The sequence below is a fragment of the Vidua chalybeata genome, chromosome 19 (genome assembly GCF_026979565.1).
Source record: "Vidua chalybeata isolate OUT-0048 chromosome 19, bVidCha1 merged haplotype, whole genome shotgun sequence".
Classification (NCBI taxonomy): domain Eukaryota; kingdom Metazoa; phylum Chordata; class Aves; order Passeriformes; family Viduidae; genus Vidua; species Vidua chalybeata.
The window spans coordinates 9,664,091-9,686,432 of NC_071548.1; the positions used below are offsets into that span (position 1 = coordinate 9,664,091).

Here is a 22,342-nt window from a genome sequence, read left to right on the forward strand (position 1 = left end):
CCCTGTGCTGTTAATTTACAAAATGCAAACTGAGCATCAGGGGTGGAAGTTTGTCAGACTTCCTCCCTAGAAAACACAGAGTCACTCCCTCAATAAGCTCTGTAAAAAGGTACAACAAAAGAGACTAAAACAGAACCCCCTGAAATTTGCCCCACTTTGCCATCCAAGCAGCAGGAGAAAATTGCAAACTGTAGTAGGAAGACCCATCAGCAGGGCTTGTGGAATTACACAGCACACTCTGTTATCTGCTGCTTGGCCAAGGAAAGGCAGCTGGGAAGGGCTAGGGGCACTGCTGAATAACCTCAGTCATGAATTCCATGGCCAAAATGCTGCTTGATGAGGCAAACATTTGAAGAAACTGGAAAGTGAGAAGCCTAAACCAACAGGTAACATACAACTCTCCCCTGCTCTGCCACTGCCCTGCGTTTCCCTGGTACCATTGGTATTCACTGTGGTAGCACAAGGACACTTCGTACTTTTGGCAGGAGTTTTGTAATGACTGAAGAGAATTCAAAGGACAGCAGCCAGACACTATGATGTGTTTTATTAGCTCCCAGATGTGCAGGTGAGGTGAATCTTTGGGAAATTAATTTTGCTGCCATGAGTTTTCTAACATCGCTCAAGGTCTCAAAATCTTATAATGGAACAAAAGGCTGTCGTGGAATTTGAAAGGCATCTTTGGCAAAGCATCTTTTCTGAATCTGTTCATTTCTTACACAGAAATACAAAGGCACAACATCTCTGATGATATTTGCCCAGCTGAAAACAGGAGGTCAGCTGCTGAGGCTTTGTGTTTTCCACATGAATTATAAGTGACTGAGCCTCTGTAGGCATTTCCTGGGATATCTTCTGGTGTAGGTGATCCAGAATCTAGAGATGCTTTACCAGGCTGTATAAAATAGTGCTTGGTGCATCCTGGATTGCAGAATGTCACAAAAACCAAGAGTACTTTGCTCAGAGAGTAAAATTGTTCCTGCCAGAATTAGAAGTCACCCCCCCCCACAACAGCAGAGGTGCTCCATCCATGGAAGTGTCCAAGGCCAGGTTGGACAGGTCTTGGAGCAGCCTGGGACAGTTGAAGCTGTCCCTGCCCATGGCAGGGGATTGGGACAAGATGAGCTTTAAGGTCCCTTCCAACCCAAACCATTCTGTTGTTCCATGAGCAGTGGATTTTTTTTACCTCCTAAGCAAAGTACCCCTTCTGCTATGGAATAAACTTCCCTGGGAAATAGTGAGCATCCCCTGGCATCTGGAGGAGATCAGCTAAGGCCACAGGAAACTCAGGAGTGTTCAAAAAGGGGTGGCTGTGCCATGAAGGTCGACCTGCCCAAACAGGAACCTCTCCAGTCGCTATTTGCAGCTCTGGAGTTGGCACTCAGAGCAGTGGAGGTGGCTCCTCTGCCACGCCAGGCATGAGCTCCACTGCAGTCTGAGAGCACTGCAAAAACAGCAATGCAAGGACAGAGCAGCACAGCCTTCCTTCTGTGGGGCTGGGCTGAAAGAAGGGCTGTCAGCAGCCTCTCCTCCAACAGAGAGGGCTTTGTGCAGGAGCACCAGGGAGAGGCTGCAGGCAGCAAAAGGGAATGGGACCACACTGCCAGAGTGCAGGCAAGTTGGGGAAAGCAGATCAGGATATTCTAAATACTGGAGACTCGTGGTGTAAGAAGTCTCTTCTCTCACAGAAAGCCTACAGTAAATACAGGAGGGAACATTTACTATGTGAAGGGAAGAGAATGGAGTGAGCACATCAATGACAAGATGAACCAAGACCTGTTCCTGGAGAAAACGTGCTCCTGCCAGGCTGGAGGGGAATGGGGAGCACTAAATAAAGGCCAGGCAAGAGCTCCCTGCCAGCCCCAGCTCCTCTGCAGTGCGTGGGCAGCAGCAGCTGCTCCGGCGGCTCCTCCAGCTCCTGGGAGCCCTCCCGAGGTGCTGAGCACACCAGGAAGGTGTTCTGCCTTTAAAAGCCCTAAAGAGGAGCAAAATGGAGCAGGCAGCAAATCCTGAGTGGTTGCTCCTCACCTGACACGGAGGGGACTGCCAGGAAGCTCCGAGCAGCGGAAGGTCTGTAGGCAGCAGAGGGGGAGGACTGGAAAAAGGGGAAATTCATGTCACAGCAGAAGATAAGAAAATAAGAGACTGTAGGAGGAGTTTTGCTTTGCCCACCAGACAATTGAAAATAGATCAAAAGAAGAACCCAAAGGGTTTGTTTGAGATGACAGCTCCTAAGGAAGAAAGTGGGGCAAATTTCATACATTTCAACATTTTAAAATAATTGTCTTTCTGCCCAGGAAGTAGATGGGAAGCAAACGAAAGGGAGTAGGCCAGATTCTGATATCACTGGGTGAGACAGATTTGAGTCCAGTACAGGGAAATCAGAATCTGGCCCAAAAGTAGGCAGTTCCTCTCCCTGCAATGAGAAACAAATGAGTTCTGAGTTAGGGAATGAACAATAAAGAAGAAAAGGACTTCTATAAGGGAAACAAAATATTCTTTTTTTCACAGTCTCAAGACCTGTAGAGAAACATGGTTAGGAATAAGGATGAAAAAAGACTCTAACTTTTAAAGCTGAGCTGAATTTGCTTTGGCCTGACCACAACACACACAGGCAGTTTGTCCTGCCCAGCTGGTTTATGGCACCAGGGTTGCCCACAGTTATGGGAATAAAGTCCTACTCTTTTTATGTCCTGAGCATTTTCCGAACACAGGATCAACCCTGGCAAAAGTATGGCAATGACCCCAGGTACAAGCAGTGCTCTTCATCAAATTCATCTTCAGGATGAAACAAAAATACAAACTGTCATATGGACAAATTTCCAGGACTGGCAGGATTCCGAGGGTGTCAGACAGAATCTGTCTCAAAACCAGCCTGTGCTTTGAAGTTTCCAGCTCTTACAACAGCCAAACTTTTTTCAAAGGCAGACATCCAATAAATGTGTATTTAACCTCCTGAGGCTTCTTCCTCTGCTGTCTGCATCCTCCACAGTGATGAAGGTGGCTCACAGCAGCATTGTGGAGAAGCAAATTCACATGAGGTGTGTTTTGCACATGACCTGCATCAATAGTTCATGATTTCTTTTATAACGACAGCATTAAACATCTCCAGGCAGAGGCTCGTGGGATCTGTGCTCATTCGAGTAACTTAAGGACAGGCTTGTGAAACCCTCAGCAACCAGCAGGAGACAAATAATCAAACTTGGGACAGCTTAACACAAAAAGTTCCAAGCTACAGGAAAATATCTAATGCTGTTCCTTGTGGACTGAGGGGAGAGCTCAGGACTAGAATAACCCCTGTCTGACCAGCAGCACCACAAAGCAGGTTTTGAAAGTAAAAGGAGGTGCACCCTTGATTCCTCTTCTCGAGGGTTATTTTGTGACAAGAGGAATGAGAAGAAAGCAAAGGCAGCAGCTGCATGTGCTGCGGTGTCAGTGCAGTGAGACAGGGGAGCTGTACTGGTGGAAAATCAAACAAATGAACACAGTGCACAGATAGATATTTTTGTGGAGATGAACATTTTTTGGCATGTCTGATCTCCTTTGCTCACTATTGCTCAAATCACTCAGCAAAGGGTTTCAGAACCTGTCAGCAGAGAAATCCTCCTAAGGAAAAAATACACAACTGTTTCTCTTCTCCCCTGGCAGAGTCCAGCACTGAGACACTCTCACCCCTATAAATAGAGGTTCTCCACTGATGTCCAAGGGAAGTGTAAAGCCATGCCATTAAGGAAACCCAGTCCTGCACAACGTGCTGGGATGGACACTGTGTTCAGGCAACTCCTGTTACAACAGCCCCACTCTGCTTGTCACACTTTTCTCGTGGTCTGTGACGCTGTCTGTCAGTCAGCCCTCTCTGTGCTGATATATTCAGAAAACTTGTCATTTAAACATTCAGATATTCATGTGTTGCAGTAAATCAGGCTGACAGCTGGCTCTGGAACTGAGGCACAGTATTTAATCACAGAATAGATGCAACAAGCAGAACCATCAGTCCAAATTTCCCATGGTACCTTACTAATTGCCTTGTTTTTAATATACAGTCAGCTCCTTGCAACTTGTATTCCCTGTTTCCGCAAGCACTTGCTGTCAAATGATCCTGAAAATAATTTCACTCCATGTCTCCATCCCAGAAGTCCCACATTTGCCAGAAAGCGATGGGCTGGTTGGTGAGCTTTTGGGGTGGATGGCTGTGGGTGTATTTACCTGCCTGCAGGTGACTGCTGAAGCCAAGTGGCCACTTCTGCAGCTGACTTTCACAGCCCTCATCCCACCAGTGCAACTCCTCTGGGAGGATCCCCTGCCTCACACTATTAATAGTGTGCACGTGTGTGCTCCAAGTATCCAGAGCTGCTCGAGAGCCACAGGAATGTGGCGTGTTGGCAGGGGAGGTTTGATCCAAGATACTGCAAATGTCTGGTGTCCCATGAGAAAACGAGAAAGGCTTCTCTGCCAGGTCCCAAACCCAGTGTTTTCTGCATAAAGGAGGGCTGGCAGCTGCAGAAGATGATGGTGGAGGGAGCAGCTCAGCCCCCCTCTCCCCGAGTCTCCCACTGCTATCAGATATCGCCTCCCGCGAGCCTGCTCAGCACGGGGAGACAAAAATCGCTATTGACAGAAGTCCCCCGCAGACAGGGCCCTCTGCTGCAGAGCTGCTCGAGTCTGGAGTGGTGGAAACCTATTTTAAATGACAACAGAGCAGTAATGCTATGGGAAGATCTTGTTGTGCAGAGTTTTCAAGATTAGGGCAGGGAGAAAACAAAAGTCCAGCTTTGTATTGACAAATATTGTCAGACATTTGAGGACTCTGTTTTCCAGTGCTGATTTTTGCAAACACTTCCAGGGCATCAGGGAATGCTGTCACTGATAAACACTAACCACAGGAAATGGCTGGTCTCAAAGACATGGCTGATGGTATGGACAGTAACAGGATCATGTAATGCATGGCCACCAAATTAATAAGCATTTGCATCCTAAGCATTAACCTTCACTCTCAGTCATCAAAAAATAAAAACCCAATGAACAATCTGCAGTGGTAGAGGCAGGATTATTAAAGGATTATTTGAGAAAGAGCAAGGAGAAGGCAGTACATCATCAGAATTTGGGATCACTACTTTGATTTGCTGTTGAAACCTTTATGTATTTTGAGATCTCAAACCCCAAAACAAAGCTTAATCTTCACTTAGGCACTACAGTTGCCTCCCTTATCATGTTATCTGAGTACATCACACTCTAATTATAGTTGTCTGAACAACACTTAGTGAGATTGAGAAGTACTAACCTTGCCAGAGAAGCCCTTGAACACAGAGTAGAACCAAGTCAGAAATGCTTTTTAGTTCCTAATTGCCAGCTAAGTATGCTGCAGCCAGTGGAAAAAAATTGTTCTTACACCATCAACAACACTTCAGAAAATTTACCTCTTCATTATCATTAACACAGATCCTGAAGTCCTGGCTCAAAATTCAGAACAAAGTTTTTGTTATTATGAGGGGAAAAAATGCATTCTAATATTTGTATTTCTAAAAGCATCATTAAAAACGTATCAGTAATCATTCAAAGAAAGAAGCAATACTTACAGCATCTCAGTGGGATATTATATCTCACTCTCAAGAGGTATCCAGAAGGCTTCTCAATATTTTAGTATCTGTTAGGCAGTGATTGCAGTTTATTTATCTCTCTCTAGTGGGTACAGCAGTAGGAGTTAAATATTCCATCTTCCTCTCCCAAGGATATAAGGGACTGTATCCCCAAACTCAAGCAAGAAGGAAAATCTCTCTCCCCCATCCCCTCCTGGGGTGGGAAATGGCTTTGTGTGCCTCAGTGAGTGTGGACCTGTGGCCACATTTGCCTGCACATTTCTTCAGGGCAGCTCCTGAGAAGCCTTGGAGAAGAGGTTCAAGGAGCTCAGCCCTCGTGCAGATGCTTGCAGAATGATTGTTACTGAGTTAAATTGAGGTTTTCCTTTTCTGCCACCTCTGCCATTCCATGACTTTTATTCTTTATGCATTGCTTTACATGCCAGGGCATGGAGATGAATATTCCACCAAAGCCCAGCTTTGACTTGCTCCTATTTTGTATGTATAAATGCAACTCAGACTCTGCTGTCAGCTTTTAGAGCTGACCACTGCTTCAGTAGCCTCTCCAGCTAGTTTTGCCAAATCTGAGTTTCAAAGTCCATCATTATGAAGAGGTATTGTTACTTTTCCTAGCAAACCTTTATTTCAGATACTTTGTGGATTGAAAGAGGCCTCAATACTGTGTAGGTCATCAGAGTTCTTGATAGCAACTTCAAGCCTCACTGAGAGTTTAATAAGCTGTTGCTGAATTACATTGCACTTGTTAAGTTTATAGAAAAAAGTTATTCAGTGTGCTGCTGTTATTAGCTATCAAACATCACAGACACTAGAGAGAACCCTTAACCAGTATCTCTGGTCTGAACTACATAAAAAATACTGGGGTTGAATATTTTGAATTCCTAGGCTTTGACACAGGTCCAAATTTCACAGTCATTTGCAATTTCTATAATAATTTAGCCAGATAAATAATGACCAATTAGAATGACCAATCCCAGTATTCCTAAAAACTGAAAATAAAAAGGAACTCTCAAGCTCACCCAGATTTTTCTGAGGGAGGGGGACAGGGCAGAGAGGTGATTAACCTGTTTTTTACCTCTGCTAGTCTTGCTAATACTCTTCCATGTGAAAGGAAATGAAGGTCTCATCAGTGCTGTCCTGCTGGTGCATTCCAGCCCTGCTGTGGAAGGAATGGCTTCATGGCCTCTGTGAAAGTTCTGCTGAGGGGCCCATTTCACTCAGCAGTTTAATTATGTTGAGCCATTTTACAGAGCCCAAACCCCTCCATCAGTCCATCAGTGCTGCAACACAAGAGGCTTTGAGAACATTTCAGTCCTGCAGACTCCTCATCTGTTCAGTGAGTTTCTGGAGGGAGGTGTTTGGGCTGTTGCCATGTCCACACTGTGAACGTGCAAAAGGAGCCTGTGGTGGGGACACAGAGCTCCCTCCTTCAGGCATCTCCCTGTCTGCACTGCAGCTCAGTGACCTGCCATACTTCTGCTTTTATATCAGCTCTGGAAAAATTCAGCCAATTGCCTTAACCTTTATTGGAGAACCATAGAATCATGGAGTGGTTTGGGTTCAAAGGGGTCTTAAAGCTCACCCAGTTCCACCCACACCTTCCACTATCCCAGGCTGCTCCATCCAACCTGGCCTTGGACACTTCCAGGGATGAGGCAGCCACAGCTTCTCTGAGCACAGGGAGGGATTTCACCCTTTATCTCCTCTAACCTTGCCTTCTGTTAGTGTGAGAAGGACACAGAATACAACACCCTCAGACAGAGAGATGGCCCCACTCATACACATACAAGCACAGTCATTGAGACGCCTATTTCCACAGGAAATTAGGATGAGAAAATTATTTAGAGTTTTTTTTCCTTAAAAAATAGGATAAAAAACACACTCTGAATGTATTTCCTGTAAATTGCACACCTTAATGGAGAGACTCAATGAAATGACCATCCAGTCTCAAAGGCTCTGTAATGCTGGGGGTGATTCAGTTCTGTTGTGTGAACTGCCTTGAAAATAAGCACTGGGATCTTTAAAATCTGAGTTTTGCATTGCCTTGCCCGAGAGCCGTGGCAAGCAGCAGCCCGTGGTGGCCAGCACAGGATGCACAGGCACACAGGCTCAGCAGGAGCAGGCCCAGCTGAAGTGCTCTCCCACCTGGCAGCCAGGACAGGTGTGTCACTTCCAGATGTGACATGAGCCACTTGCATCTTGTTCCCAGCCTTTGAAGTGCTGCGCAGAGAAAGCCTGAGCCATTGCTGCAATTAGAGCTGATACATCATTTACTGGAAGAATTTAATGCGCTGTAGTAGCAAACCTGCAGTTGACACTCACAGGGTGCAATTTAAATCCTCCGGATTAGTAATTCTTTTGAGATTTTTGTAATCATTGGTAATAGGTAGTGAAATAAATCCACATTTATATCCTACAGACTGCAGCTGTGCTTCTGTTAAAGTAGTATTAAGTGATGGGTTTTAAATCCTTCTGCCAGCTCGAGCTGTAAGCACCGAGACTCCTGTGCAGGGATAACTCAGCCTGGGTGATGTGCTCCCGAGCAGGAGAGCACTGGTTAATGAATAATGAAAGCAGCACGGCACAATCACAGCTCAGGGCTCACTCCTGCAGGAAGCTCTCTGGGGAGAGCTCCCCGTGTAGCTCCCTGCACCACAGCGACCCAACTGCAGCTCAGACTGTGGATAGCTGTGACAGGAAAGAGCACAAAATGCTCATGGACAGCTTTACCTACATGGACAAAGTGCTGAGGTGTCCAGTCGAGCCAGGGGTTTGTCCGGCCAGCTCTGGTGTTGTCTCTCCAGGGAGCAGGAGTGCACACCATGCTCTGACTTTACTGCACAGGCTCCCAGTTAGCTAAACAAATATGCCATTAAAAGCTGAGCCAACCTTCAGTGGGACATACAGGCTTAAACTGCAGCAGGAAGAGATTTATGGACTTGTTTTTGCAGCCTAGAGAGTAATTGAAGAGGCCTGAGACAATTCAGCATTTACTGGCACTTCACTGGGGTGAGATGGGAAGGGTGATGGGAGCAAGATTGGCACTGGGAGCCCCAGCCATGGAGCAGGGACCCAGCCTGACAGCTACTCTGGGAACAAAAAGAAGGTTTGCAAACTCAGTGTAAGATAAGCACAGTGCTGATAAAGTGAAGCACTTAGAGATTAAAAAACTCAAGAGAACGATATAAGTGGCTGAAGGAAAGAGCCCAGGAATCCTGGCTATCCCTTCCTTCAGCCCAAAATTCATTACTTTAGAGATGGTTTCTTGACCAGTTATATAAAGCACATTTACCTGGTTCTGTTCCTTATGGGTTCTGTTTGCTTTGTTTCCATTTAGGAATCTACAAAGGACATTGTTTCCGGATCAACCACTTCCCTGAAGACAACGACTACGACCACGACAGCTCAGAGTACCTTCTCCGTAAGTGAGCAGTGATACCTAACACGCAGGTGTGGCCACAGGGGCTTCCCTGGGCTTTTCTTCTGCAGAGAGCAACCCCACTTTCACTCACTGCCAGACTGGCCCAAACTGGGCTGCACAGCCCAGTGGTGCCACGTGTCCACTTCATGCAGCAGCTGACACTATCACCACCCTTGGGGACCCCACTTCACAGAGTCATTGAATCAAGGAATGGTTTGTGTTGGAAGGGACCTTAAAGACCATCTAGTTCCAACCCTCTTGCCATGGGGTTTCAAGGATTTTTTCCAAGGGTTTCCTTCAGCCAGGGGAATGCTCACAATTTTGGTGCCGATTGTCTATACATCATATGACAAAATGTCAAATGAAAACTGCAGCTATCATGCCCAGACCAGCAAGGACATTTTACAGAGGGAGTATTTATAGGGTTAGTGTAACAAAACAGGTTTGAGGAATGGCTTCCAGCCAATTAGGAAGCTTTACCAAATGCTTGAACCTAACCCTTACTCAAGCCTCAGCCTTTGCAGCTGGTGAGCCACATCCCCCTGCAGTGAAATAACTGCACTGTAAGAAGGAAGCTGAAATTTCTGCAGCTAACAGCAAAATCCCAGCATGATCAGGGGCTGTGGCTTCCCTGCCTGGCCAGCCAGCCACTGCTGCTCCAGGCTGGCATGTAATTCCCCCCAGAAGGGATTCCACCCACCAACCTGGTGCTTGGAATCAGGGCAGTTGTTTCATCCCCTCCACATGACCATTCTCTCAGCTGATGGCAGGTCTTGGAACCCACCCATGAAGCCTGCAAGTTGGAGTTAGATTCCCCTTCCCCAGAGGACTCCTTGCCTTGTTGCTCCTTGTGAATGAAAGAGCTGAGCAGCCAAGCTGAAAGCAGTGCCCTTTGCCAGGGAGAGGAACTGCAGCTCACAAGGTGTTGGGAAATCAGGGAGCAGAGAACAACACTGCTGGCAAGGCAGAGAACTCCTCAATTACAATATTCATTACCTGAAACACCACTTAGAGAACCACTCTGCCCTTCTGCTCACTTCTGGGCAACAACTTCTTGTTGCTAAGACATTAAGAAGGAAAAAAATCTCCAAAAAGTTTGCCTCACCAGAAAACCCAGATGTTTTTTCCTCTTTGCTCTTGTCGATTTAGATCAGTCATAGCACCCGGGTGACAATTTCAGAGCTCAGGCAAAGGCAGAGTGTGAGCACAGCTGAATTTATCTTTCATACAAAGCCTTGGAACTAATGTTAAATTGATGCCAAGTCAGCTTTAGGAAACAAACATCATTAGTAAAAGGAAAGAGGAATTAAGTAACATCTTGATAAAAGCACATTATGCCTTCTTTATATGGAGAAAAGTGAGAATTGAGAAAAATAGTCTCCAGCTCCACGTTAAGCTATGAGACTGGTAAATTGTTTGTAAGTGTGCTTGTGACAGGTATTCCTAAAAGCTGTTTGCAAAAATGACTAAGTACAGATCTTAAAAACAAGTTGGTCCAACCCTTTATGTCTTCTGCAAAATCAGTCTCCGGTGTCTCCCCCGCCGCAGAGCAGGGAGACTCACAGAGTCTGCATGGAGAAAAGGCTCCGTGGCTTTAACTTTCATAAGAAAACTGCAGTTTCCCATGCACAGAGTTGATTTAGAGATTACTGGAAGGTAACATGTCTAATCCAGAGGAGATGAGCTCATACCTATATGTAATAGGGACCAAATCATTGTCTAAGACAGGAAAATATTTGCATCCTGTTTCACGGGGACGTGAGAGCTTCCGTCCTGTTTTTGCCCTCTGCAACACTTTTGCAGTCTACTGGGTCCATTCTCCACTATTTCTGGCAATTTCTTGGCACAGTTTCTCAGAGGGACATGTTGGGACTAATATTTCTTTTTCCTGCCTGGCTTAGACAAAGGCACCCACACATGTATTTTGTGCTCCTGAAACAGCAGCATGAGGGGTCTCAGCCTCTTCCACAGCCCCCAAATTAACTCGGGCTTCAGAGAAATGCAAACACTGTAGTGCCAGTAGGATCGAGCCCTGCTTCAAAACCCCATGGAAATCAGTGACAAAAAATGACTAATTTTGGGAGACTGGTCTAGGGAATGGGTAGAGGCAGGAGTTTGGATTTTGCCCCTTGATGTTCAAGCTGCTCCCTGCAACACCAAGCAAAGGACAGCATGGGACAAGCTGACCCGTGCAGAGGAGCTCAGACAAAACCCTTCCTATCCAAACCTTCCCCGCGGCAACACACGCCCATCTGTGTGTGTAAAAAAATCCCCCTCACATGCCTGAGCAGGGCCCCAGCGAGCAGCAGATGTCCCAGTGCCAGCACAGACCCCGGGCTGCCACCACATCCCCAGCGGCAAACGTGGCCCGGCTTCCCTGGTCCCCGGTCTCCTGCCTCCCTGTCTCCTGCTTCCCTCCTCTCCCGCATCCCTCTGAGCACACAAAACCCGAGCTGCTCCCATCCAGCACCGCACGAAGCACGGGCGCCTCTCCCTTTGCAGAAGGGGGATCTCACCCTCGCTGTGCGCTGGGGATGTCGGGGCTCTGAGCAGGAGCACCCTGCTTCAGGGGCATCTCTACACTTTCATGCCCTTCCTCCCTGCATGTTACAGCATCCTCTTTTCAAAGCCATTTCTCGGCTCCTGCCTTTCTGGAGATTAAAAGCCCGAGCCGAGCAGGGCTTGCAGCCCCATGGGGAGGAGCAGCGCCGCGGCTGCACCGAAGGTGTCACCACACATAGCGGTGCACAGCAGGCGATGCAAACCGACAGGACGGTAAACAAGGGCGGGAGAAAAGCCAGGGAGAAAGCAAAAACCAGATTGCCTTAATGTTTTCTGATGTGCTGTCACTTTATTACCAGTATCAGGAGACATATGTAAATCCTACGTGGTACCTTATGAGCTTCCTTTGAAATTTCAGAGCTAAAAGTACACATTGTAAGAAAAAAATATACTGTGGAATTTTTCAGGAAGAGAACACTGTGTGTTTTGTTTCTCTTTGCATTAATTACCTACTATAGAAAAATTATCTCTGAAGATTATTAGTACAAATAAAACAACCTTCCCCCTAAATTTGATACATCTGACAAGTTCCTTCCAATGATATCACTGAAACATTTTGGGAAAGCTCTTTGATTTAACTGAAATCATTATAAATAGCATGACCATAAAGTGCAGGAAACAATAACCAGGAAGGGCAGGCCAGAGGCGATTTTAAGCCTTTAGCCAGGGCACAAAAACAGACAGAGATTTGGGGTGCCTTAAAGTCCAGCAGCAGAGACTGACTTTGAATCTAACAATTTCTAACTGACTGAAAAAAACTGACCCAAAAGCCAAAGTGCTGTTAATTCATACCACACACGTGGGGATACACCCAGGCCAAGGGAACAGGCTCTCACCTCTCAACAGGCTTTGAGCAGAAAGAAACCTTACAGCCACTCACATCAGTTGGGTTTGGCAGCTCCTGCGAGACGCTGTCTGAATAGCAATGCACCCGCCTGGCCCGGCTTCAGATCCGGCTGGAAACTGCCCCATCTGTGAAGGACACGTGCAGCGACGCTGCCACTTTGGGAAAGGATGGACTTTTCTCCCCGCTGCAGATCGATAGAGGCAGGAGCTTCCCAGGCAGGCGCTGTCTTTTTGGGGTTGTGTCCGCACCGTCCCTGCGAGGCCCGGGCGGAGCGGGGGCCGTGCGGGGCGCAGGGAGCGATGCCGGTGCGGAGCCCCCGCCCCGTCCCTCCCGCAGCCACTGGGAGCTCTGCCACCACTTACCAGGGGAATCGTCAGGAAGAGATTCACTGGGTCGGGAACGCCGCGGCCATCGAGAGCAAAATGAGAAAGCAGCAGCTGGAACATCTGCCCGTTTCTCGCGGGGAAACGGGCGCCGCTGGCCGTGCGCGTCAGCCAGGAGGATGCACCCGCATCACGGCACCGCAGCGGCCCAGATGGCGTTTGCTCCTCTCCGCTCACTCAGCCCCGGGGTGCCCGCGGCCTCCCAGTCTGCTGAGGGGCTTCCATGCTGCTGTGACAGCAGCCTCTGACTCTCCCTCGCCTTGGGATCCCCCCAGCCTGGCACCCCTCGCTGTGGCAGGGCTGCCCTCCGTGCCCTCGCCTTTCCCCAGCTTCAGGGTGATCCCATTCTCCACAGCAGTGTTCAGCACCTTATCTCCCCTTCTTCAAAAAATAAATCCTCTCTCTACAGCAATAAAACTCGGTTCCTCACTCTGCCTTTCAGGAACCCCTGCCATCTTTTACCCCTTTGGTTTTTACAATACAGACATCTCTCTTCTCATGTTTGTTTATTTTTTCTCAGCCCTTTTGTTCCCTCCCTGCCACTTCCCAGTCGATTGCTGCTCTGTCTTGTTGTGACCCGACTTTGAAAGCTGGCTTGAAGTGATATTTTAATATTTTTGTGGGGGGTTTAATATGCTGATGAATGGACTGAAGCATGCAGAATTTTAAATGACTACTTTGCTGTCGGGAAACTAAACACAAACATCTAAGACACACTTGTTAAAATTCCTTCCTTAGAAATCTGAAAGGTTTCAATGTCCTTAATATCCAGCAAAAGAAAAAGGGGTTATTAGCTGTGCTTGCTGGCAACGTGGATGCTGCTGACTTCAAGAGCTGTAATTTGCTCACCTTGTGTGTGCACCACGGAACAGATTCGTCTGCGCCAGCTGTCCCAAACGTTGTAGGGTTCATAGCCAGCTCATGAATTTTTCACTGCTACTCCCTGCATGGTGCTGGGTCTTACTGTCACTTATCTCATGCTTTGCCAGAAATATTCTGCACACGGTGGCATCAGAAAATGCCAATAATGCTGGACTTCCTGGCAGAAAGCTCAAAAGGCTGAAGCCACTCAGTTGAGAGTCTGTGTCACACTGGCCACCTCGTGGCTTTGTCGTCCTAAAAGCATGCCCAGAAATGCAGAATCAGTGCAAATTCTAGCAAAAAGGAATAAAGAATATAATAAGTTAGATATTAGGAAAAATTTATTTGCTGAAAGGGTTATGAAGCACTGGGACAGGTGTCCCTGAGTATGTTCAAAAAATGTGTGGATGTGGCTGGCACTCAAGAATATGGTTTAGTGGTAAGCATGGTGGAAGTGCTGGTTTCACTGTTGGATTTGATGATCTTAAAGGTCTTTTTCAACCTTAACAATTCTCTGGTTCTATTAAATCATTCTTCTTAACAATTTTAGGAAAAAAACAGGGCTTTTGAGACTCTGATCTCCACACTTGCACTGGAGGAGGCACCCAAAATGATTGCTCTATATTCCCTTCCTCCCTGTCTCCCTGCAGGCATCGTCCGTGCCTCCAGCGTGTTCCCCATCCTAAGCACAATTTTGCTGTTGCTGGGAGGACTCTGTGTCGGAGCAGGAAGGATTTACAACAGCAAAAACAACATTATTCTCAGTGCTGGGATTCTCTTTGTGGCAGCAGGTATGTTGTGTTTAAATTGAGTTCTTAAGAAGTGCTGCTGTTTTCAGCAGTGCTTTCCCTGCATCCCTTTCCTGGGCTGAGGGCATTAACAACACCACAGCAGGCAAATTTCTCAAGACAAAATTATGCTCTTGAAGCCCCACAATAAGTATATTCTAGAAAAGCTTTTGGTTTTCCTGCAGAAGGAAGCGAATTTCAGTAACAAGCCTGTTTTACACTATTTAAAATGTATTAAACATTAGATGAATCAGGCATCCCTTATACCTAGGGCCTTTTTTTTTTTAATATGAAGGCAGAAAACATTCACCTCCGATAGGTGAGCCCGTTTTTCACACTAGAAACATCTGAGAGAGTCAGCCCCATTGTTCATAGCTCTCCCTGCAGCCTGGATTAAGCATGCAGCATTTAGATGAAAATTCAGCAAGGTGGAAGAGAACTTATTTTGATCAAGGTGAACAGCCATAGCCCTAAGCTCCAAATGTATTTTTATCATTCTTCTGGATGTTAGAACCCCCCTCACAATATTAGCAAGCTCTCACAAGCTGCTGCTTTTCCACTGTGGCAATGAAGAGATGGGAAAAAGTCCTGCTGAGTATTTTGGGATCAATGTGAGCACATGTGATCCATATGTTGATCTATTGGTTGTTTTTCAGGAATAAATGAGTCCTTGACATAAATGTAAGAGTAAATAAATGTAACAAAATTTCCTTGTCCCAGTCTTAGAACCATTCAGGTCCAGAAAGTTACGTGGCTTGAGTCTTACCTCCCCAGCCACATAAACACTGATTTATGTTTTTCTTCCTCCAGGTCTAAGTAATATCATAGGGATCATTGTCTACATCTCGAGCAATGCAGGTGACCCAAGTGACAAGCGAGATGAGGACAAAAAGAACCATTACAACTATGGCTGGTCTTTTTATTTTGGAGCCTTGTCTTTTATTGTGGCCGAAACCATAGGTGTTCTGGCTGTGAACATTTATATTGAGAAGAACAAAGAGCTGAGGTTTAAGACCAAGAGGGAATTCCTTAAGACTTCTTCCAGTTCTCCTTATGCCAGGATGCCAAGCTATAGGTACAGGAGGCGGAGATCCAGATCCAGCTCCCGCTCCACGGAGCCTTCTCCATCCAGGGACATTTCTCCAGTTGGCATGAAGATAGCAGGCACCATCCCCATGAACGAAATTTCCATGTACACCCTTTCCAGGGAGCCTTTGAAGGTTACCACGGCTGCCAGCTACAACGCAGACCAAGAAGCCAGTTTCCTGCAGGTCCACAACTTCCTCCAGAAGGAATTTAAGGAAGGACTCCACGTCAACATGGTCAACAGGAGAACAACACCGGTTTGAAGCACCTTCCTTCCTCGTGCTTTTTGAAGAGATGCCCAAACAGAATGGATCTGTCAGGAGCGATGTTAAAATACCCTCTCACCTCTTTAATTGTGGCATGTGTTGAGGTAGCAAGTGGAGATCCTCTGGACCAACATAAAGATATTTACACGCTCGTAGCTTTTTTTGAAGCTATTTGGAGTTTGTTTATTTCCGTTCTTGGTGTCACAAGATGAAGGCAGTTCATGTTCCTGCACTTTTGTAGTGTGTACACAGTCTTAGAGAAACTGCAAAGGACTGGCCACCAGTGTGTTTTAAAGGATTACAGAAAATTTGTTGTACTTTTTTTTTCTAATATTGAGATCCCTTAATACAAACTTGCAAATATAATTTATAACCAAGCCCAAGGATGAAAATGAGCTACTCATCAAGTGAGCCACTTTCCTTCAACACGGCGTAAGCTTTGCCTCTTTCAAAATAAAAAAAAAAGAAAAAAGGAAAAAAAAAAAGAAAATATTTTTGAAGGCAACACTTTCTAAAACTGACCTGTGCCACTGAAACCATAGAGCACCCACGTACTGAGCATTACAGACTCTCTGATGGGGTGGGAAGGGGGTCTCCCATTCCTGGGGTAAGGCATCCCTTGGGGCAACACAGGCCAAGGAGCAGAGGGTGGGTGCGTCTTGAAACACCTAGAAAGGGAAAAAGATTAAAGTAGGTGGGACTTGAGCCTATTTGCAAGTGTCATTTCTTGCCTAACGTTTAGAAAACTTGAATTCTCATTTTGACGAGCCCTAGTGCCTGATCCGGCAAGGTGCTGAGTGCTGTCAGGAGCCCCTGGAGACTTCCCCGAGCGCGGCAGGGAGCAGGGCTGAGCCGCCGCTCCCCCGCCACCGCGCTCCTGCTTTCCTTACGCTTCACAAGTGCAACACTAACGCTACTGGAAACGGAGATCTCTGAGCAACGAGAAGAGAACGCGCCCGGACTGGCGAAACTTCCCACAGCGACGGGAGCCGAGTGTTAACAGAGCAGATGACAACTTTGTATTTTTTAAAACAGAACAAAAAAAAAGAAAAAAAAAAAAAAAAAAGGAAAAAAATTTCACCGTTTATGAGATATTTATTAAACTCTTTTTATTATGAATTAAGTGCCGCATGGTGCAAGGTATAGTTGCTTCTAGATGGAAATGGTGGTTCGACCTAATTTAATTTATTTTGTAATGATGCATCTACTTACGTGCAGAGAGCCCACAGCAAACTCTATGCATCACGTAAGGAGGGAACTAATTTGTACCCTTTGCTTCTGTATGTTTCTAAAAGAGTCCGAAATATTATTTTCTTTTCTTATAAATTCCTGCTTTCAATTTTTATACTTAGGCTTGGATCTCAAAGCTTGATGGCCTGACTCAAAGGTAATTTAATTTAATAGTACTCATGCTGATTTTAGTGACCACTCGACCAAGCCATATGAGAATGAGGTGCCCGATTCCCCTCAGATGAATTAGATGCAGTGAGAGAGGAGCATCTAATTCCTGTAGATTCCTTTGAATATCCCCATCATCTTTGTCCAGAAAATCTCTGCTAGAACACTAGACAAGTGGTGACAAGAAAAAAAATCCATAATTTGGAAAGTTTGGGTCACTGGTAGTGGGAGATCTCAGCCAAACTGTTAAAACCTCTTTAGTCTTAATTTATCCTATGATGGCCCCAGGGCCAGAGACTCAGTGGTGGTTTGGATATGAGGCTTTCAGCTAGTGGAACCAAGTCCTCCAGGGAAATCCTGGAGAAGCTGCCTTAACATCCCAAAAAGGAAGTTGAACCCCCTCTCCCCCCAGAGAAACCCACTCAAGCCTCTCTCCTTGCAAGAACCAAGACACAATTCTCAATTTTAAGCGACAGTCTTCCCCTAGTCACTGTTAAGCTCTGCCTGGCCCTCAGCCTGGCACAGCCACATCGTTATTTTGGCAGGGGTGGGTTGGAGCCTTCATCCCTGCTCATTAAGAGTTTCCATTCAGGTTAAAACTCCGCTGGGATCCTTTTTTCAAACCTCTGAACTCTGAGAGCTAAAGCGAATGGAGCGATGGGAACGATTTAAAACTAGAAAATGTTGTGCTACTTTCTGTATCAACACACTATGGAGAAAGATGTTACACAAGCTTTTTAAAAAAATTCAAACAGAGGCAGAAAAGAAAACTTTTTTACCTACTTTTCGGCTAGGACAACATAAAAGGGTTCTAAAATTATTAAAGTTCTTGATGAAAGGTTTTTTTTACAAGAATCTTTATGCTTTCAAACAATAAATTATTTCCTACTTTTTGAGACTTCGTAATATTAAAATACTTTGATTAGCTATGATAGAAGTAGAAGTTTGCAATGAAAAAAAAACCAACCTTCTGTCTCATTAGTGTGTCATACTAAGTGCTAATTAATTTACATCTAATTATAGTCAATGTATTTTTCAAGTGCAATTTCCCAGAACTATTTGTTTCCCACTGTGTTAAAAAACTAATAGTTAGAACTAAGTCCTCATCCGTGTTTACTGTAATTAAGAATAAAACCATTCCCTTTCAAACCAGGAGTTAGATATAGGCTGTTTCTCTAAACTCATGTACCTTGAACTGGAAGTGGACAGTGTGAGGTTTGCTCCGCGCGTGGGTTTTGTTCTTTTAGTCGTCGTTCTCCAGTGAATGTGCTTCAAACCACCCATCTGATTCCAAAGTCCAAGGTTTTTCTTCAGCCCAGCTCAGACCTGCAGAGGCACATGCAGTATTTTTTGGCAGAAAAAAGAAAGTCTTGCTGAGCGTTTTGGGATGTTGCTCTTTGCCAGAGCCTCCTCCTCCCCCAGGGCAGGGCTGGGTCCAGCAGCTCTCCAGGAGTGACGCCCTGTTTTGGTCCAAGCTGGAGCATCTGCTCCTTCTCCAGCAGGCACCTTCAAGAAATGGAGCTAGAGTAGGGATCAGGAGATGCTCATGGGGTCTGGACAGGGAACAAAATCGTCTGGACATAACAGGGACCAGAGGTTTTGTCCTGTGGAACAAGGGCTGCGACTGAAAACTCAGCAGTTAAGTTGCAGTGCAGCAAATTGTTCAACCAAAGTCAAAACAAAAAAAAATTCATTTGACAATTCCAGAAAACAAACAAACAAACAAAAAAACAAAACCACAAAAAAAACTCAACCCCCCCGTCCTTTCCCATGAAAAACTTTGATTCTGACAAAGCTGAAAAATTTACAGCTTTCCTGCCCAAGAGCAGTCTTGCTCCATGGTTGATCTATTTGAACAGAGTTAGATTGTGATTTGAAACCACTCAGTGATAGTTTAAAAAAATAATCTGTTCTTCCACATCTCTCTGGTTTCCCTGGACACCATCGAACAAATGAGCCCCATTTCCCAGCAAAGCCTGCAGATATCATAAACCCATATCATTAACAATAATCAGTCTTTTGGTATATAACATACTGTAGCAACAGAATTAAAAAAAAAAAAAAATGCTATTGGATCAGATTTGATTTTCCAAGAAACAAAAATTTCAGGTATACCATGAGCTCTTTTTTCCTTGTTTCTCATACACAATAGGAGTAAAAGGAGAAATCACTTCAGCTGCCCAGACATCTAACAATAACCTATTTTTCTGTTTCTTTTTCTCTCTGTATGGATCACATATCCACAAGGGCTAATATATCATGTCCCTTGAGGCTACATTTCTGTCTGCAGTTCTAAAGTGTTATTTCCACTGTGCTTCAGTTCTACTGGTATAATCACAACCATGTATAATGTACTTAATCCTTACTTTTTAAATAAACCATTTTAAATGTATTTGGTTTTGTGTGGAGAAAGGTATACAGATTTTTAATTTCCAGATTCTCTGAGCTGAGATTTCAGGTTATTTTTTCACGTTTTTCACTGTTTGATTGCAGCTGGCCATGTTACTGGGTGCCAGTATTTCAGAGGAGATAAAATTATTCTTGTGGTCCCAGAGACCACAAAATCTCCAAGATTAGCTACCTTCACAATATTTTTGGTTAGTTGGTTGGATATCAAGAAAAACCTTCTCATTTCCAGCTTAAACCTGTCCCATATGGGTCTCAGTGGCCAGTTTGAGCCTGCTGTGGTGGCCAGAGGCCACTGCAAACCACCCTTGAGGAAAACAGCCCAGTGTGTTCTAAGTTCCTCCAGTTTTTGAGCTTTCTTATGAACTCACCTGGAGCGTCCTCCTCTCCCTGATCTTTCCCATCTTGCCTGAAGGAAGCCTGGCCCCAGGTGCTGCAGCTCCACACAGCCCTGCTCTGATGAGCACCATGAAATCCCGGCGGGACGAGCGGTGCCAAACGCGGGTCAGCAGCTGAGCAGCCTCTCCCCACCCCGACAGCCCCAGCCATCCCCCAGTCACAGACAGGATTCCTTCTTCAAATACTTCTTTCAACTTCACCTCCCAGTTCCTCAGCCTCCAGACTGTCTCCAAAGATGAGGACTGGCTGCCTGTCTCTGCCCACCTCTCCCAGGCTCACGATGAATTGGCACGTCTGGAGGGTGGCAGAGGATTCATCTTTTCAAACGCCTCTGACACGCCGTAGTGAAGCCATTTAAAGCTCAGGCCCAAAGCTGCTTCCCTTTGACTGAAATAAATAAAGGTTTTTCCCACATTTATGAGTAAGTCCATGGGTAAAAGGTGACCCCAGGAGCTGTGGCTGCCTCGCTGTGAACAGGGGTGTTGGGAAAAGTGATGTTTGAGGAGGGGGAAACAGAGACAGACTTCGGAAAGTGGAAAAAAGGCATTTCCTTGGAATGAGAGAACCAACAGACACGGGCAGTGCCTGTGTCTGAAAGAGAAAGGAGAGTTTGTGCATCTGTCTGCAGCCCAGCTCAGCTTTCAGCCGGCACTGCCGTGCCCCCAGAGCCAGGATCGCTTTCCCCAGCGGCACAGCCGGCACCGCCCGCGGTGTTTGGGGAGCTCGGAGCTGTGGGTCACTCACAGGGGCAGCAGGGATGGCCAGCTACACACAGCGGGGTGGGAGTCTACTGCAAAATAAAGCAGCCAGCCAAAACTCACACATTTAGCTCTTGTGTTCCATGATTGCCACCCCAGAATCGGGGAGCTTTCGGAGGGTACCATTGGTGGCATTCCCAGGTGTTGGCTGTGCAGACCCCACCCCGATCCCAGTGGTCTCACCACACTGGGGCAATGCATGCTGGGGAGCCCAAATAGTACTGAGGAGACCCTGTTTGAACAAAGCTCTTTGCTGAACTCCCATTTGAGCTGAGAGCAGAGCAGGTGCTGCCTCCCCCTCTCTGGGTTATTCTGACTGGGATGGGTTTTCTGCAGAGCGTTGTTCTGCAAGCAGGGAAGCACAGAGTGAGGTTAATCTGCTTGTGCTAAACGCTGAGGCTGGTCTGGAAGAAATACAGAAGAGTGCAAGTGCTGGGGAGCAGAGCCAAGTCACCACCTCTGCCAGGGAAAAAAACCAACACAGTAGTTGGGCTTCAGATGCCTCCTCTGGCATTTTCTCCAGAAGAGAAACAGAATTGTGTCCCTCACTCACTGCTGCTGAAGTGCAACTGATTGCAGCCCTCTCTGCTTTCCAACAGGTCCTCATTAATAGTTTGTTTATATTTCATGTGATATCGATTTTTAAATGTGAATATTTACCAGCTGACACAGGGAGGCTGCAGGAACCATTCCCAGAGGATTAGGTATCGTGGTCTTCTGGATGTGCAGAAAACTTGCAGGCTCTGCTTTAGTCCTGTGCTCCTCCAGAAATCAGTTTTGTTTCTGCATTTGCCAAATGCTCACAAATAACCCACAAACCCCATTTATTTCCATGGGCTGGCAGCTCTAGGTCATTTTTGGAGGCTGGACAGAGTGTTTCACCTCAGCTGCAGCAATGTGAGCTTGGGAAGCCACTGCTGCCCATGCTGGGGCTCACTGAAACCTGTTCACACTCCCAGCTCCACTCAGCAGTAGGAAAGGATCAATTATTCACTTCTGATTTCACTTCAGTTCCCTGGAAATTAGGAAACTCAAAGCCAAACCAAACCCACAGAACTTCTCCAGAATGAAGGATCTAAATGAGAACAAAAAGCGTGATTCTTGCCAACAGTGGAAGAGGCACAAAGACCAACACCGGGGAAAAAAATGAATGAGTTCCCACCCCTGCAGTCCTTGTAGGTTGTAATTAGTCTAAAGCAGGATCATTAGCACTTGATGTTCCAGCAACCAGAGCCTCACTTTGTGCCCACATTTGCAAACGCACATCCACTTCCCTCTGCTCCACCTGTGGAGTTTGTAGCATCAAGGAATTGAAGTTGAGATCAGCTGATGTCTAGTGAAATTTAACAAGAGTCTACCTCAAGGGAAAAAGCATTACATCTTTAATGTGTTTTTCAGGCTTAAAGTCTGCTCCTTTTAGGTCCTTCTGCTTTCACGCTTGGTTCTGGTTTAAATGGAAGCCTCTAATATCTCTGCCAGCCCCAGCATGGATGTGCCTGTGGTCCCTGGTCCCTGTCTCCATGTCCCCACTGCCCTCCCTGGTCCCCTTCCCCTCCAATTTTGCACCAGGTACCTTCAC

At 46.1% G+C, this 22,342-nt stretch overlaps 1 protein-coding gene and 1 long non-coding RNA gene across 2 annotated transcripts in view; one reads left to right on the forward strand and one right to left on the reverse strand.

Annotated features, from left to right (window-relative positions):
* The window catches only part of LOC128797575 (uncharacterized), a 32,262-nt gene extending 19,617 nt beyond the window's left edge, over window positions 1-12,645 (reverse strand). Inside the window, exon 1 of the long non-coding RNA XR_008434181.1 lies at window positions 12,452-12,645. This is a non-coding gene — a long non-coding RNA (uncharacterized LOC128797575). The remainder of the gene's footprint in view (window positions 1-12,451) is intronic.
* The window catches only part of CACNG4 (calcium voltage-gated channel auxiliary subunit gamma 4), a 43,446-nt gene extending 23,854 nt beyond the window's left edge, over window positions 1-19,592 (forward strand). The window contains exons 2-4 of the mRNA XM_053960279.1: window positions 8,926-9,009; window positions 14,313-14,453; window positions 15,261-19,592. Of these exons, the coding sequence (XP_053816254.1) occupies window positions 8,926-9,009; window positions 14,313-14,453; window positions 15,261-15,799 (764 nt within the window). The 3' untranslated portion in view covers window positions 15,800-19,592. The remainder of the gene's footprint in view (window positions 1-8,925; window positions 9,010-14,312; window positions 14,454-15,260) is intronic.
* The last annotated feature ends 2,750 nt before the right edge of the window (window positions 19,593-22,342 follow it).